General features: G+C 58.3%; 1 protein-coding gene across 1 annotated transcript in view; it reads right to left on the bottom strand.

Moving 5' to 3' along the window:
* EBF4 (EBF family member 4) overlaps positions 1-12,888 on the bottom strand; it is a 57,542-nt gene extending 44,654 nt beyond the window's left edge. Inside the window, exons 1-5 of the mRNA XM_049651054.1 lie at positions 12,752-12,888; positions 2,597-2,753; positions 2,310-2,373; positions 2,102-2,157; positions 397-470 (exon numbers count right to left, since the gene is read on the bottom strand). Of these exons, the coding sequence (XP_049507011.1) occupies positions 397-470; positions 2,102-2,157; positions 2,310-2,373; positions 2,597-2,753; positions 12,752-12,888 (488 nt within the window). The remainder of the gene's footprint in view (positions 1-396; positions 471-2,101; positions 2,158-2,309; positions 2,374-2,596; positions 2,754-12,751) is intronic.
* Positions 12,889-13,151: the final 263 nt, after the last annotated feature.

The following is a 13,151-nucleotide window of genomic DNA, read 5'->3' as shown; positions in this document are numbered from 1 at the left end:
CCCTCCCCACCCCGCTGAGGGAGCACCCCGAGGTTCACCTAGGAAGCAGCAAAGTTTCCTCTCTCTAGCTCCTGAGCTAATGCGGGAGGCCCAACCCTGCCCCCCCTCCCCCCAGCAAGCCTCCCCTGAGCTTTATTAGTTAAGCTTTCCAGTGGTGGCAGGAGGCCTCTCTTACAAAAACACTTGGCGAAGCCACATAAACAGGCCAGGCTAATGGGGCCTCAAGGACCCTCTCTTCAGCCAGCACTGTGCTCAAGGGCCTCCCTCCTCCCTCACCGCCTTCCCCCACCCGGCTTCCCTAGGGAGCTGCGAGGAGGAGGAGGGGGGTGACAGTGGTCAGGGGCAGGGCCTGGTGGGGACCGAGGGGCAAGGTGCAAGTGACCCAAACCTTCTCACCTGCACATGATCTCATGAGTGAGCAGCACTCGGCACATTTCGGGGTTCTTGTCCTGCCCCTCATAGATGATGGCCTGGGGGGAGAGGGGGAGCGCACAGGCTCGAGGGGAAGGAGGCTCCTCTCAAGTCCAAGTGGAGGGAAGAGATGAGCCCTGCCCCCAGGGAAGATCATGCCCTCCAACTTGCTCTGGGCCTCTGGGGAGCCCAAGAAGGCAAAGCAGGAGCTGGGATCTGGGCCAAATCAGGACCACTACAGTGGGGGGCGGGATGGGCTAGAGTGTCACGAGGTCGGTCTACAGATTCTGGTTGTCCACAGGCCACGCTTTCCAGAGCCAGCTCTGTTTGAGGCCGGGGATGTCCCCAGACCACAAGGACCAAGGTCAAGTTGTTGGTGGGGTAGACACACTCTTTCCTCCACTGTTTCCATGCCCCTAGTGGACCTCTGCCTCCTGCTCAGAGGCACTGTCCCTCTGGGCTCTCCGTATCGTGTCCTCAGCCCAGGCCCGTGTGTCCCCCTTGCACTGTTCTATCAGCCTCCCCATGGGTCCCCTAGCATCCACTCTGCCCCGAAGCAGGGAGTGCGAGCTTCATAAACTGCAGCTCTGGCTTCCCACTTTCTAACCCTCTGCGCCTCCCGGCCAGCCCTCACTTGCGGGGTCCCTGTCTCTCTGGACCTCCTCCAACCCCTTCCACATTTGTCCCCTGCACGGTCCCATTTGCCACACTGCCTGGTCTGCCTCCCACACCGTGGTGACCGCAGGCTTTCTAGAAATAAACCACTTCTTCCTCTGCCCGGGGATTGGGTGGAGGCTACTTGAAGACTGTGGGAAAGCCCGTCTCCACCTTGCATTCCAAGCCACTGACTGGCCCATTTGTGACACAACCCTGCTCCTTACCAGCACTCACAACTTCTCTGAAGAAGCCCTGAGTCTTGGGGCCCTGCCTTTGGCAGGATCCACAGGGATTGACTCAGATTTCAATTTCCCCAAGCTCCTTATGCTGGCCTCTGAGCCTCTTGTGACCTTCCACGGCAGCAAGGCACTAAGGATCTGCAGTAGAAGCTCTGGGGTCCCACCCGGTCCCCTTTCCTGGACCAGTGCTCCCATCCCCCAGCTGTGGTTAGTGTAGGCTGCTAAGGGCTTTCTCTTGAGAGTTGCCCTCAGCACATAGGAGCTGCCTAGCCTGGAAATGTCTCAAAAGTTACACTCTCCCCTTGGGAGTGGTCCGCAGCCAACGACTGACTGATACAGGGTACATAATCCTGGCCTCCTTGCCTCAAGGGGGCGCAACTCGGGTGCCATTCGTCTCTAGAGCTCCCTACGGATCAGGCTGAGGCTAGACTCCATCAGGCCGAGGCTAGACTCCAGCTGGGACCATGTCCTTGCTGAGCCCCGCTCAGCCTTCTCTGTCCTGCTTCCTTCTCTCCCCTTCTCCTGAGTGCTTCTCCACGGCTCCCCAATAAAGCCCATGCACCTGAATGCCCCTCTAGGCTGGGCTTCTAGGGGAGGCAACCTAAGAGCCTTTGTACAAATATTACCTTCTTCCAGATTGCAGGGCAAGGCCATGCACACCCTCCTGCCGGGTGGGGGCTGGACCAGTGGGGAGGAGCAGCATGGGGGAGGCGGGGGCAGGGATGAGGATTCACACTCAAATGGGGTCTGAGAGGAGGGCGGGATGGGCCTGAGCATCCCCTGGGCTGGCTCACCTGCTTGGACATGGAGTCAATGAGGCGCACATAGAGGTCCTGCTCCGTCCGAAGTCCTAAGGGTGGGGAGGTGGAGAGGGCTTGCTGGGGCCTCCGATGAGGCCACACCCTCCCCACCTGGAGCCAGGCCCTCCTCTGCCCGGAGGAATGGGGCCTTCTACGTCACACAAGGTTCAGGGATCCTAGACCTCCTCTGGGCGTCACTCACCATTGTTATACACCAATCGGAGGCGGTAATGGATCCCGTTGTTTGTCTTTTCAGCCCCAGGTTCCTGCAGGGACAAGATGGGGAGGATGCTTAGTGTTCACGTGGATCCTCTAGCCTCCCCTCAACCCCCCCCCCCACCTCATCCCACTCCCTCTCCCTCCCTTCCATCCATTCCACCCCCCTCTCTGCCCGCCCCTTCACGGGCTATCCTATTCAACTGCCCAGTGGGAGGGGGTTCCGGGAAGCCCTCCCTCCCCACCCCATGCTCTGGCCCACGAGCCTCTCACACGGTCCTTTTCCACGAAATCGATGAAGGCTGTGCGCTCCACCTCCACGGGCTGCCCCTGCCGGTCATACATGGCCAGCACGAAGTGGAAGAAGTTGGATTTCCTGAGGTTGGAGGGGGGCTGCTTCTCAAAATGTGCGCGTGCCAGGCCCACGCCACTGCGAGGAGGAAAGGAGCTGGAAAACCACCGGAAGTGCCCTCCGGAGAGAAAGACCCCATCGCCTCCGACCAGGAAGGTGTGCTGGTCAGGACATGGGTCTGACATGGCAAGAGTCTGGGCAAGAAATTAGATTGGATGGGCCCATTCCACCCTTGTCTTTGCCAGAGATCTCAGTTCTAGACAGGGCTCCCCAGACGGCGGTCACCCTAGCCTGCTCTGCTGGCGACAAGTGTCACAGCAGGAAGCAGTGGAGGCAGATTTCCCCCTGGGCCCCACATTTTGAAAGGCTGATCTCTAAAACCACATATATGAGCGGCCAATCTAACTGACCAGAGGCTCCTGTGACTTCCCTTTAGAGCATCAGGGGGCAGCTAGGAGGTTCTGGAACAAACAACCCACTGTACCCCAGCCCGTGACATGAAACTGGTGCAGGACCACTAATCTGCCCAGCCCACAACCTGGGCTATGTCTGAAGGCAGGGGGTGTCCTCCGTAGGTATATAGGGACCTGCCTTCACACTTTGGGAAAGATACACGCTGGTTCCCTTGGGCAGAAGGACCTTCTGGTCTAGCCTTGCCCAGACTTTCTCCTGGCTCATCAGAAACGGTTCCTAGAAGCAAGGCCTGGGTGAGAGCAGAGGGAAAACAAAGGCCCTATTCATCAAGTATTTCCTCAGCCTCAACGACGTACCAAGCACTGGACGCATGGCACTGAGTGGGGCCAGAATTAAATGCCTGGAAGGGAGGGAAGACGGATACAGAGAGCTATAGCACAAGGCACAGTGGTAGGTACTCCCCAAAAGATGTTACTATGCAAAAAATCTATAGAGGCAAATCACTTCTGTCTGTGAGAGGTGAGGGAAAGCCTTCACAGAGACGGTGGCTGTTCCCCTGGTTCTTGAGGAGTGACTAGGAGCTTGACAGTTGCAGCAGGCCAAGGGGTAGAACAAACAGCATGAGAAATGGTTGTAGGTGTGAGGGTTGGTGTCACTGGACCAGATTTTAGATTTTAGATTTCTGGATTTTTTTTTTTAACGTTTATTTATTTTTGAGACAGAGCATGAATGGGGGAGGGGCAGAGAGAGAGAGGGAGACACAGAATCTGAAACAGGCTCCAGGCTCTGAGCTGTCAGCACAGGGCCCAACGCGGGGCTCGAACTCACGGACCACGAGATCGTGACCTGAGCCGAAGTTGGATGCTTAACCGACCGAGCCACCCAGGCGCCCCTAGATTTCTAGATTTTAGAAAGTGAAGTGAAGAGAAGAAAAGTTGCATTGGTAGTGCCAGACTGCGGAGACACAAAAACCAGGCCATGGAGTTTAGACTTTCTCCTCCGGGCCACTCTTAAAAAGAGTGTTCCTTGGGTCTCTCGTAGCTTCAGATCCTCCTTCTCCAAAAGGCGGCTGTGGCCACAGTCACCAGGAAATGAGGCTTCGTGGCGTGCACAAGTGTATGTGGGGGGCCCTGGGACACCCTCCAGGAACGGACCTTACTTGACTTGACTCAGGCTGGCGTTCCTGCGTGTGGTAGCCAAGATGGTGCCCCATGATCCCCTCCTCCTGGCATTCGCGCCCTTGTGTAGTCCCCTCCCAGACTGTATCGGGGTTGGTCTGTGTGGCCAATAGAATGCAGCACAAATGACAGCATATGATTTCCAAGGTTAGGTCATAAAAGACACCGTGGCTTCTGCCTCGTTCTGTTGGATCAGCCACACAGGGCAAAGCTGGCTGCCATCTTGTGAGGACACTCAAGCAGCCATGTGGAAGGTCTACATGGAGAAGACCCAAGGTCTTCTGCCAGCCCTCAGCTTGCCAGCAGCGTGAATGAGCCACACTGGAAGAAGATCTACCAGCCCCAGCAAAGCCTTCAGATGACTGCCGCCTCATAAGAGGCCCTGAGCTGCTCCCTGATTTCTGACTCTGAGAAACTGTGTGAGATAACGGATGTTGAGGGATGTGGTTTGACAAATACAAGGAAAGGCCACCAGAAGGTTCTGAAGCCAGGCAGGGCTTAGAAGATGATGCCTGTGGGGAGGGTGCAGTGGGGTGGGAAAGAGAAGCTGTCCCAGGGATGCCGATAGGATGAGGGTGATGGTGCTGGGATATTCTTGCAAAACCATAATATCTGGGATATCCTGGCTTGAGAGCCTCGTTATGTTTTTACTCATATATATTCAGGATTTTTTAAAATATTTATTTTGAGAGAGAGCGAGGGCACTGTGCACACAAGCACACGCAAGGCGGGGAGGGGTGGGGCAGAGACGGAGGGAGAGAAAGAATCCCAGGCAGGCTCTGTGCTGTCAGTGCAAAGCCCTATGTGGGGCTCGAGCCCAGATCCCACGAACCATGAGATCATGACCTGAACCGAAATCAAGAGTCGGACGCTTAACCCACTGAGGCACCGAGGCGCCCCTCCTTCTACATATTATGGTAAATACAATGAAAGGACCAGTGTTCCACCTCCTCAAGCCTACTTGAGAGCTTCACCGTTCCATGTGAAATGCTGATTTCAGAGGCAGAAATGATGGTCTTCTTTCTCTCTGATCAAGGAGTTGGAGGAGGGCCACCCACACCTTCTCTTCCTCACCAACCGCTTGTCCCTTTCTGCAGGGATGTTCCCCCTCCAGCTTCCCATTTCCTCAGCCTTCTCCTCCCCTCCCTTTCAGGCTGACGGTCCTTTCAAGTCCTGGCCTTGACCCTCCTGCTTCCCATTTGCCAGAAGCAGGGATGCCCGAAGAGCTTTGATCACAGCAGGCCCTTGATTACTGTTGATGCATATGCTAATGAGGCAGCAACCCTGACCCCAGGACCAGTTTAGGGGTGGTGGGAGGAGGTGCTCCCAGGGTCAGGTTCCAGGACCACCTGAGGGGAGAAAAGGCAGAAGGGTGGGCTTGTGGAGCCCTCCCCATCACTGTGCCCTTTCTTCCGTCAGCTAGCCTAGGGAAGGTGTCTAGAAGGCTCTCAGGCAGCAGGGATGGAAGGTCCAAGGAGAGGGGCCTTAACAGACAAGGGGTGGATGCCCAGCAATAACGCAATCCCCTAGACCACTCAGTGTACCCTTTCTTCACAGACACCCCTGCACTTCCAGGCCAAGAGTAAATCAATGATGCTGGCATGCGTCTCTCTCATCCATCCCTCTTGGCAAATGTCAGTCAGTCCCGGGTCCTGGCTGCCTGCCAGCTCCTGCCAGGCTTCTAAGGACCAGACCTAGGAAGTCTGGCCCAAGTCCCAAGCCAAACTCCCTTCACGGGGCTGCCCTCCATCCAAGGGGGGATTCCTGGGGAGAGAGGTCAGGAAACCCAGGGAGAGAGAAGAGAGCAGGTCCTTCTGTCCCCTGCCTGGGGCCTGTGTACCAGCACCCAGTGCTGCCAGCTGGGGGACACAGAGCAGCTGCACTGCCTCACGTACCTGTGCCCTACCCCAAAGTGGGGTCAGGTTCAGTTCCATTCCTGGGGCAGCCCAGCATCATCATCCCTTCCTCACCTTGCTTAGCAGGTCTGAGGCACCCGCCTCTTCCTTGGCTCACAGACATCCAGGCAAAACAGTGGGACAGGTGGCTAGTTTACAGCTCCCGACAGAATTACTATCAGGTGAACAAGGACAGAACAATATGAGGAACAGCTCCAGCCCCCTGCAGACCCGGAGAGGACAGCAGAGTGGGCGAGACCCCTGCTGGGCACACCCAGGGCTCACTCCTGGTCTGTGAGTGTCTGCAGTTCACCCTGCTCATACTCTGGCTGGACATGTGAGAGGGTCAAGGTGAAATAGAATAAGTTTTACTTTAAAGGCATTCCGGTATTTCCTATGAGCAAGAGACAGAGAATGACATAAGGGTCAGCACATCAGCAAGAACGTGAGGTAGGTCTGGACTATCCTTCCTTCTCCTTCCTGGCCCCCCCCCCTGCACCCCCAACACGCAGGAGGTGACCAATCAACATCCCGAAGTGGGAGTGCAAGCCCCAAAGGGAGAGGGGTGGGAGGGGTCAGGAGAGACTTTTGCTCTTGTAATGAGGAAACAAACCAAGATGAAAGAACACAAAGGAAGAAAAGAGAGATTGACTCAAACTCAGAAAACAGACATGGGGGGGCAGGGGTGCAGAGAGGTCTGAGAGCCCCTGCTGGGTGCAGGTGGGCTACCGGTGGGAGGTGGGGCCACTGTCCGCTCTCTTACTGGCTTAGAGACAGATGGATGTGGATGAAGGCCAATGTCTCTGATTCTGTGGTCTCCAAGATGGGGTTGCCCAAGATCGCCACCGGGATGTGGGGGGAAACTACAGGCATGAATCCTTTATCTACAAGAAAGAAGGGCAGCAGGAGTAGAGTCCCTGAAGTCTGGAGAGGCAAGGCTTCAAACGCAAACAGTGATTCCAGGAAACACTTGGCCAGGCTGGGGAATGAGAGAGGGAAAGGCACTCCCTAAAGGGTGCCTTATCAACAAGTTACTGCCCTGGGCAACTGCGGCTCAGGCGGCTGGGAGCTCTGGAAACAGTCTCGAACAGGTGCTGCAGAGTTATCTGCTGGAGGGCTGGAGGAAGGAGCTGGGGTAGTCATCCACCAACTTCAGCCATTGGCTGAGGGCTCCCGGGGCAGCGTTTCTAAGGTACTTTGCGGCCTGGTGCGCAAGCGGGCAGAGCGGGCCCTGGCAGCCTGCGGAGGTTCCGGGAGGCAGATGCCAGCAGGGGAAGCAGACCCTTTACCAAGGGTCTGGAGGGGATTTGGCTGGGGTACCAACTACCAGCCATCGGGAGGCCCTCGGTGTGTTGGAAGCTGGTAAAATTACAGCCCAAGGGACTGAGTGCAACTTGGCGGGTAGGCCTAGGAACTGGCTCACCTGGTGCCTGTGTTGCCGGAGCCTATAATTCAGAGACATTTCATTCACTTAGCATCGTTAGTGCACAGAGCATGCCGCATGGGCGCCTTTTTCAGATAAACGCAGCTGAGTGACGAAAACAGCCACGTCGATCACTTTTGTGAGGCTCCAGAAAGAATTACCCATCTCTTGGCTTTCTTCAAAAGACTGTTCTCGACAAAATGTTCAGAACAGTTTCCTGTCGACTCTGGAGTGGGCTGAGGTGGCGGGGCATTTGCTCTTGTACTCAAGACCCCGGATGTGGGGGGACAAAGGGCTCGTTTTCATATTCCCGCGAGGGCCCACTTCGCCCCCTTGCCAGCTTCTGTTCTGGAAACAGCCCAGAAGTTAAAGGCGGCTGGGACAGAAGAGCTCTGGTTGGTGCGGCTCCTTTAGGGTCTGAGGACACCTGCTTTGTAGCAGGCAGAGATGCGCGTGGGCTTCCTGAGCACTGTGCAGGAAATCCAGGTTCAAGCTGACCCCGAGGACAACCTGACCCTCACAGCTGGGGCCATTCAGGTGGCCTGTGCTTTAAAGCACGTGGGGGATGCGTGCGGGGACACGCTGGGGGCTGCAGAGTTGTCCGGCTGCCGTTGCTGGGGCCACAGCGGCCCCCTGGAGATGCTCCTTGGCCAGGCTGAGTGGGGTGCACCCTTCTCGAGGCAGCTGCTGGACCCTGCGACAGCTTTCCAGGGCAGAGAGCATCTCACAGTCTCAGCTGTCTCCTCGGGAGGTCACCTGGGGCTCCTTACGTCCTTGACTACACGCTTATAATAAACACGAGCAATCTAAAACAAGCCTCCCAAACCCTCAGAGGACGAGGGGCCGAGGCTGGAGTTTGGCGTCTCCCCAGAGATACCTCCTCCCGCCTCCCCCCCACTCGTGCCCGCCTGGACAGGCCGAAGTTCTGAGCAATGTCTTGGCTTGGGCCTGATCCACCTTGGAATCTGGGGAGCTCGGGAAATGGGGACAAGCCCCGAAGGGATCTGTAATGGTGGGGGGGGGGGGCTTTTAACCTGCCCTCCCCCAGGAGATGTGGAACAAAAAGCATGTCTCCTGTATCTCATCCTTTTGCCTCCCCTTTCCCTAAAGTCTCTGCTAATCGCAGTTCTTCTTTTCCCTATCCTGGCACCGCTGCATGGGTCTCTCCTTTCTCTGCGTCCTCTCTTCCTCCAAGTGTCCCGCTGGCCCTGCTCCCTGCAGGCCCCCACCTCCCCGGGGCCCCTTGGGACTGCTGATAACCATCACGCTGGGGCCGGCACAAGATCTGTTGGCTGCGCCCTGCCCGGCCCAACATGCCCAGAGCCCAGCTGTGCCACCAAACAGGAAGATAAAAACGGGGGCGCACACACCTGGACGGTGTGGGTACCGGGAGGACCCCGAGGCTCTGAACCGTGTCCAGAGGGGTCTGAGGGAGCGGAGGCTTTGGGGCTGCTTCGTATCCCCTGCTCCCACTGTCCCATTCCACTGCTTCATATCCCCATTCCCGCTGCGGCATCGGCAGGGCTCACCTGCCACGGGAAGATGTCTCAACCACCGGGGGTCCCCCAGTGAGGGGGCAGGGAGGGAAGGGGTCTCACTGGTCAGCTCTCCCACCCTTCCTCTTGCCCACCCTTCCAGCTGTAGGGCTGCCCACCCTGCTTCTCTCTGCCCACTCCCTCGCCACCCACCCACAGGCCTGCCTGCCAGGTCCCAGGCTGAGGAGCGGCTATTAATTATTAAAGCAAACAAAAGCATTTCCTAGCAGGGAGGCCAGCCTGCAGCTGCTTACAGGAAAGGCAGCCCCAGCTGGCTTCCCTCTCAGGGCCTGCCTGTGTGCTGGGACCAGCTCAAGGGGGAGGGCGGGTTTGGGTCTCACAGGGGTCTCCCTGGGCTGCCGCCGGGGCCGCGCACCTCAGTAAGAGGACGTGGTCTGCAGGGTCATCCGGGGCACACGGGCTGGGGCTGGGACCTGCGGCTTAGAGATGAAGTCACAGCGCTGGCCAGGAATCCTTGCGCAGAGCTCCCCACTGAGAAGTTCCTGCCAGCCCTCTGCACCCGACTTCCCTTCCCTCCCCTGTTGCCTCTCCAGGGCAAGGGCACGGAGCCCCTCTTTCTCCCTACCCCTCTTCTGCTCAGGACTTCCTTCCTCTTGGCAGAGAGCCTTCCTTACCCATCTGGGCAGGTTCTGGGCCTTCTCCACCCCTCCCTTCTGTACAATTTGGCTGTCCCAGTACCCGGTTCCTGGAGTCAGGTGGATCTTGGGGTCCACCGACGTGGAGAGGAGAGCCCAGCAGAAAGGGATTTGGGAACTTTCTAACATCCACTCCTGTGTCCTTCAGCAGATCCTCGTCGGCCCCCCTGCTGACTGCTCTAGCCTGTCCTGGTGCTGAGGACACCAGGATGAATAAGCCACTATCCTGGCCCTAAAGGAAGGCACAGGCTGGAGGGGCACAGGCTGACTGATACTGCGGCCAGTATCCTTAGGCAGCACTAAGAACTGTGCCTGAGGTCCGGGTGGGAGGGTGCAAATGTTGGAGGTGCTGGGGTGAGGGGTGGTCCCCGAGACCATAAGACTTTATTCAGTGGGTTTTGTGCATGCTGGGGCCAGGGGAACTGTTTCAAGAGGCGTTGTTAGATGCCATGTATCAGGTCAAGGGCTCCAAGGGAGTTTGGGGCCAGACGGAGATGAGCTTTGAGTGCTGAATACCTGGGAGGAAGTAGGGGTGACTGAGGTTTTAATTGGAGAGGAACAGAGTGGAGAAAAGTTCTTTGGAAATATTGCTCTGGTCCCCCCAGGGCATGGTAGATGATTTGGGGGGGGGGGGTGAGAGACTGGGCCTGGAGCAGTGGGCTAGGAGGCTGAGGTGGGGGGGGAGGGAGGTTAACCTTCAAACCTGGGAGGAAAGACGTGGAGGGCAAGGGAGTGCTACTGTGACAAGTTGACCTCTGACTGTGAGGAAACGTCTAGAAGCCTTGACAATCAGGGGGCTGTGGGGCAGAGGCATCAAGGACACTGTCAGATCCCAAGCAGCCTTGGGGAAGAGTGCTCCTGGGCACGTTTCCCAGAGGTGCGACGGGGCGGAGCTGGGCAGAGGTTGAAGAGGCAGGGGCAGAGAAAGGAAGGTTGGTTGTTGCTGTTTCAGGAGGGAAAGACCAGAGCAGAGGACTGACTGGGGACCAAGACACAAACTGGAGAGACGGGCTGCTGTTAGAAGAATGAGGAGAAAGTTTCATCGTGCTCCCCTGTGGAAGGAGGTGGCCCAGAGTCCCCCAAATGGGGGCAGGGGCTCCCAGTCTGTGCCCCGAGGCCCAGAAGTCTCTGGACTTGCAGAGAAGGAGCCCAGGCCTGAAGAAATGCCCCCTCGCCAAACTGGGGAAGCCTACTGAGTCCCAGCAATGTGGCCCTGGGGACTCAGACTGGACACCTCAGTACCACTCAAGAATGCCCGCGTGCAGATGACACCCCTGCTGGTCGGATCCCCTGGCAAAGGGCCTCATCCCTGCACTTCTGTAACTACACAGGCTACAAGTGCATTGCCTCCTTGTGCATCTGCTTCCCTCTCATCAAATCTGCTGGCTCGAGACAGATGCAGAGGGGCAGGTGGGAGAGAAATAAGGGACTTACACCCCCGAGGCCCCACTGGACCTCTTCACCCACTCTTACAAGGAGCTCTCACCACAGCCGATGGTGGAGAAAAAGAGGGAGCCCCCATTAAGAAATGGACCACCGCAAATTAAATAAAAAACCAGAACCAACAGAAAAACAGGCAGGATACAGAATTGTATACACAGCCCGGGGGGCGGGGGGAATGTGAATGGGAAAAAAGATGGGAAGGAAATACACTAAAACGTTACCGGTCGTTGTATTAGAACAGGTGGGTTTTGGTTTGCTACTTACCCATTTTTCTGAAATATAGTTATATCATGAGGAAAGCTATGTAAATTAATTCATCGGCAAGACCCTCTCCTCTTGAAGAGATGAGTTCCAGAGAGAGCCGCCCCCCCGCCCCAGCACTCCCTCCGACAATCAGGAAAGGACAGGGGTGCAGAAACACAGGGCTCACTTCACACATGAAACAAGGTGTGTGTCTGTAAGGGCTGAGGTTCGGGTTGGTGTCCCCTGAACAGGCTTGGGGATGTGAAGGTTGGGGCAGGGTGCCAGACCTGCTCTGCCCTGGCGCCCCCCCCCCCATCAGAATCCCCTCAGGCTGCTGGACAAGTAGCTGTTCAGACCCCTGGGAAGCCCAGCTCCCAAGTGCCCTGGGGGTGTGCAGAGGCAGCACCTCCTTAGTCCCAACCACTGAGAACTCCCGGCAGGAGAGCTAATATCCCCCTCCCAGCCCCAACACACACGCACCGCCCACAAGCAGGGGCACAACAAGTCCGCGGTCCAGGTGTTATGAGGAACAGGTCAACAAACCTTTTAAACTTCCTTCCCAGATCCAGGAGTCCATTCCCCACCCAGGCCCCCTGCCCATACTCCTGCAAAGGCGTCAGAGGAGATGGGCATGGGTGCTGGGTTCCCAGGGACCCTCTGCCTCCCCCAGGACCACCAGGAAACCACTTTGAGGAGAGGCGGGACCTGAGCGCCCTGCCCCAGCCCCAGCCCCAGCCCCAATCATTCAAGCCAAGTCGACTGCCCACCTCGCTCCTTCCCTACTCTTCAGCCCCCAGCCGCTTCTCTGGCTCTTGCACACCCCCCTCCTTCAACTCTGAGGGGCGTGGGAAAGCAGAAAGGGGGCTGGGTTTTGTGCCTTTCCTGGCAGAGAGCCGCGGAATTGGACAAGGAGAGGCAGTGGGACTGCCCACGAAGGAGGGGTTGGCTGTTCCTTGACGGCCGGTGGCTGTGGGGCATGGCTCAGGGACAGCAGGCAGCGGGGATACCTTCTACTGTAGAGCCGTGGACAGCCCGGCCCCGGAGCGACAGTCAGAAACCAGAAATCAGAGCCGGGACCGCGGCAGAGGGGGCAGAAGCCCCGCCCCGGCCCGCCCCACAGCCTCAGGAGGAAGCAGAAGCACTCGGGGCAGGGTGGGCAGGAGAGCTTGCCGGCACTGTCCAGAGTTGGGGGCTCCCCCCCACCCCTCGCCCCAGCAGCTCAGCAGGCTGAGCGAAGGCGGCGCGGAGCACTCCAACCCGAGCGCACTGGGTCGCGTCCGAGCGCTTACCTCTGCGCCGCGGTGCTGGCGTCCAGGATGCCCGCGCCCTGCATCCAGGAGCGCACCGAGCCCAGGCCGGCGGGCAGCAGCGGCTCCTCCTTCAGGTTCAGCCCGCCGCGGGGCAGAGTGTCCTGCGCGGGGAACATAAGGGCGCGCAGTCGGTGGGCGCCCCCGCCGCCGGGAATGCGGTCCCGCCGCGGCTGCGGGCGTCTCGGCTCGGCCCGACCCGACGGCACCGGGCGCCTCCGGGAGCTCAGCGCAGCGCCCAGTCCCCGCGTCTCAGTGCGCGCTCGCCTCTCGGGCGCTCCCTCGGAGAAAGCGGGTCCGCGAGCGCCGGCGCTGTCCCCTCCCCTCCCGGGGCGCGGGGCGGGGAGATGGAGGGATTCCCCCGCGGCCTGAGCGCCGGCGG

Source organism: Panthera uncia, assembly GCF_023721935.1.
Source record: "Panthera uncia isolate 11264 chromosome A3 unlocalized genomic scaffold, Puncia_PCG_1.0 HiC_scaffold_11, whole genome shotgun sequence".
In the NCBI taxonomy this organism is placed as follows: Eukaryota; Metazoa; Chordata; class Mammalia; order Carnivora; family Felidae; genus Panthera; species Panthera uncia.
Note: the sequence above shows the minus strand (reverse complement) of the source record. Positions and strands in the feature narration are given on the sequence as shown.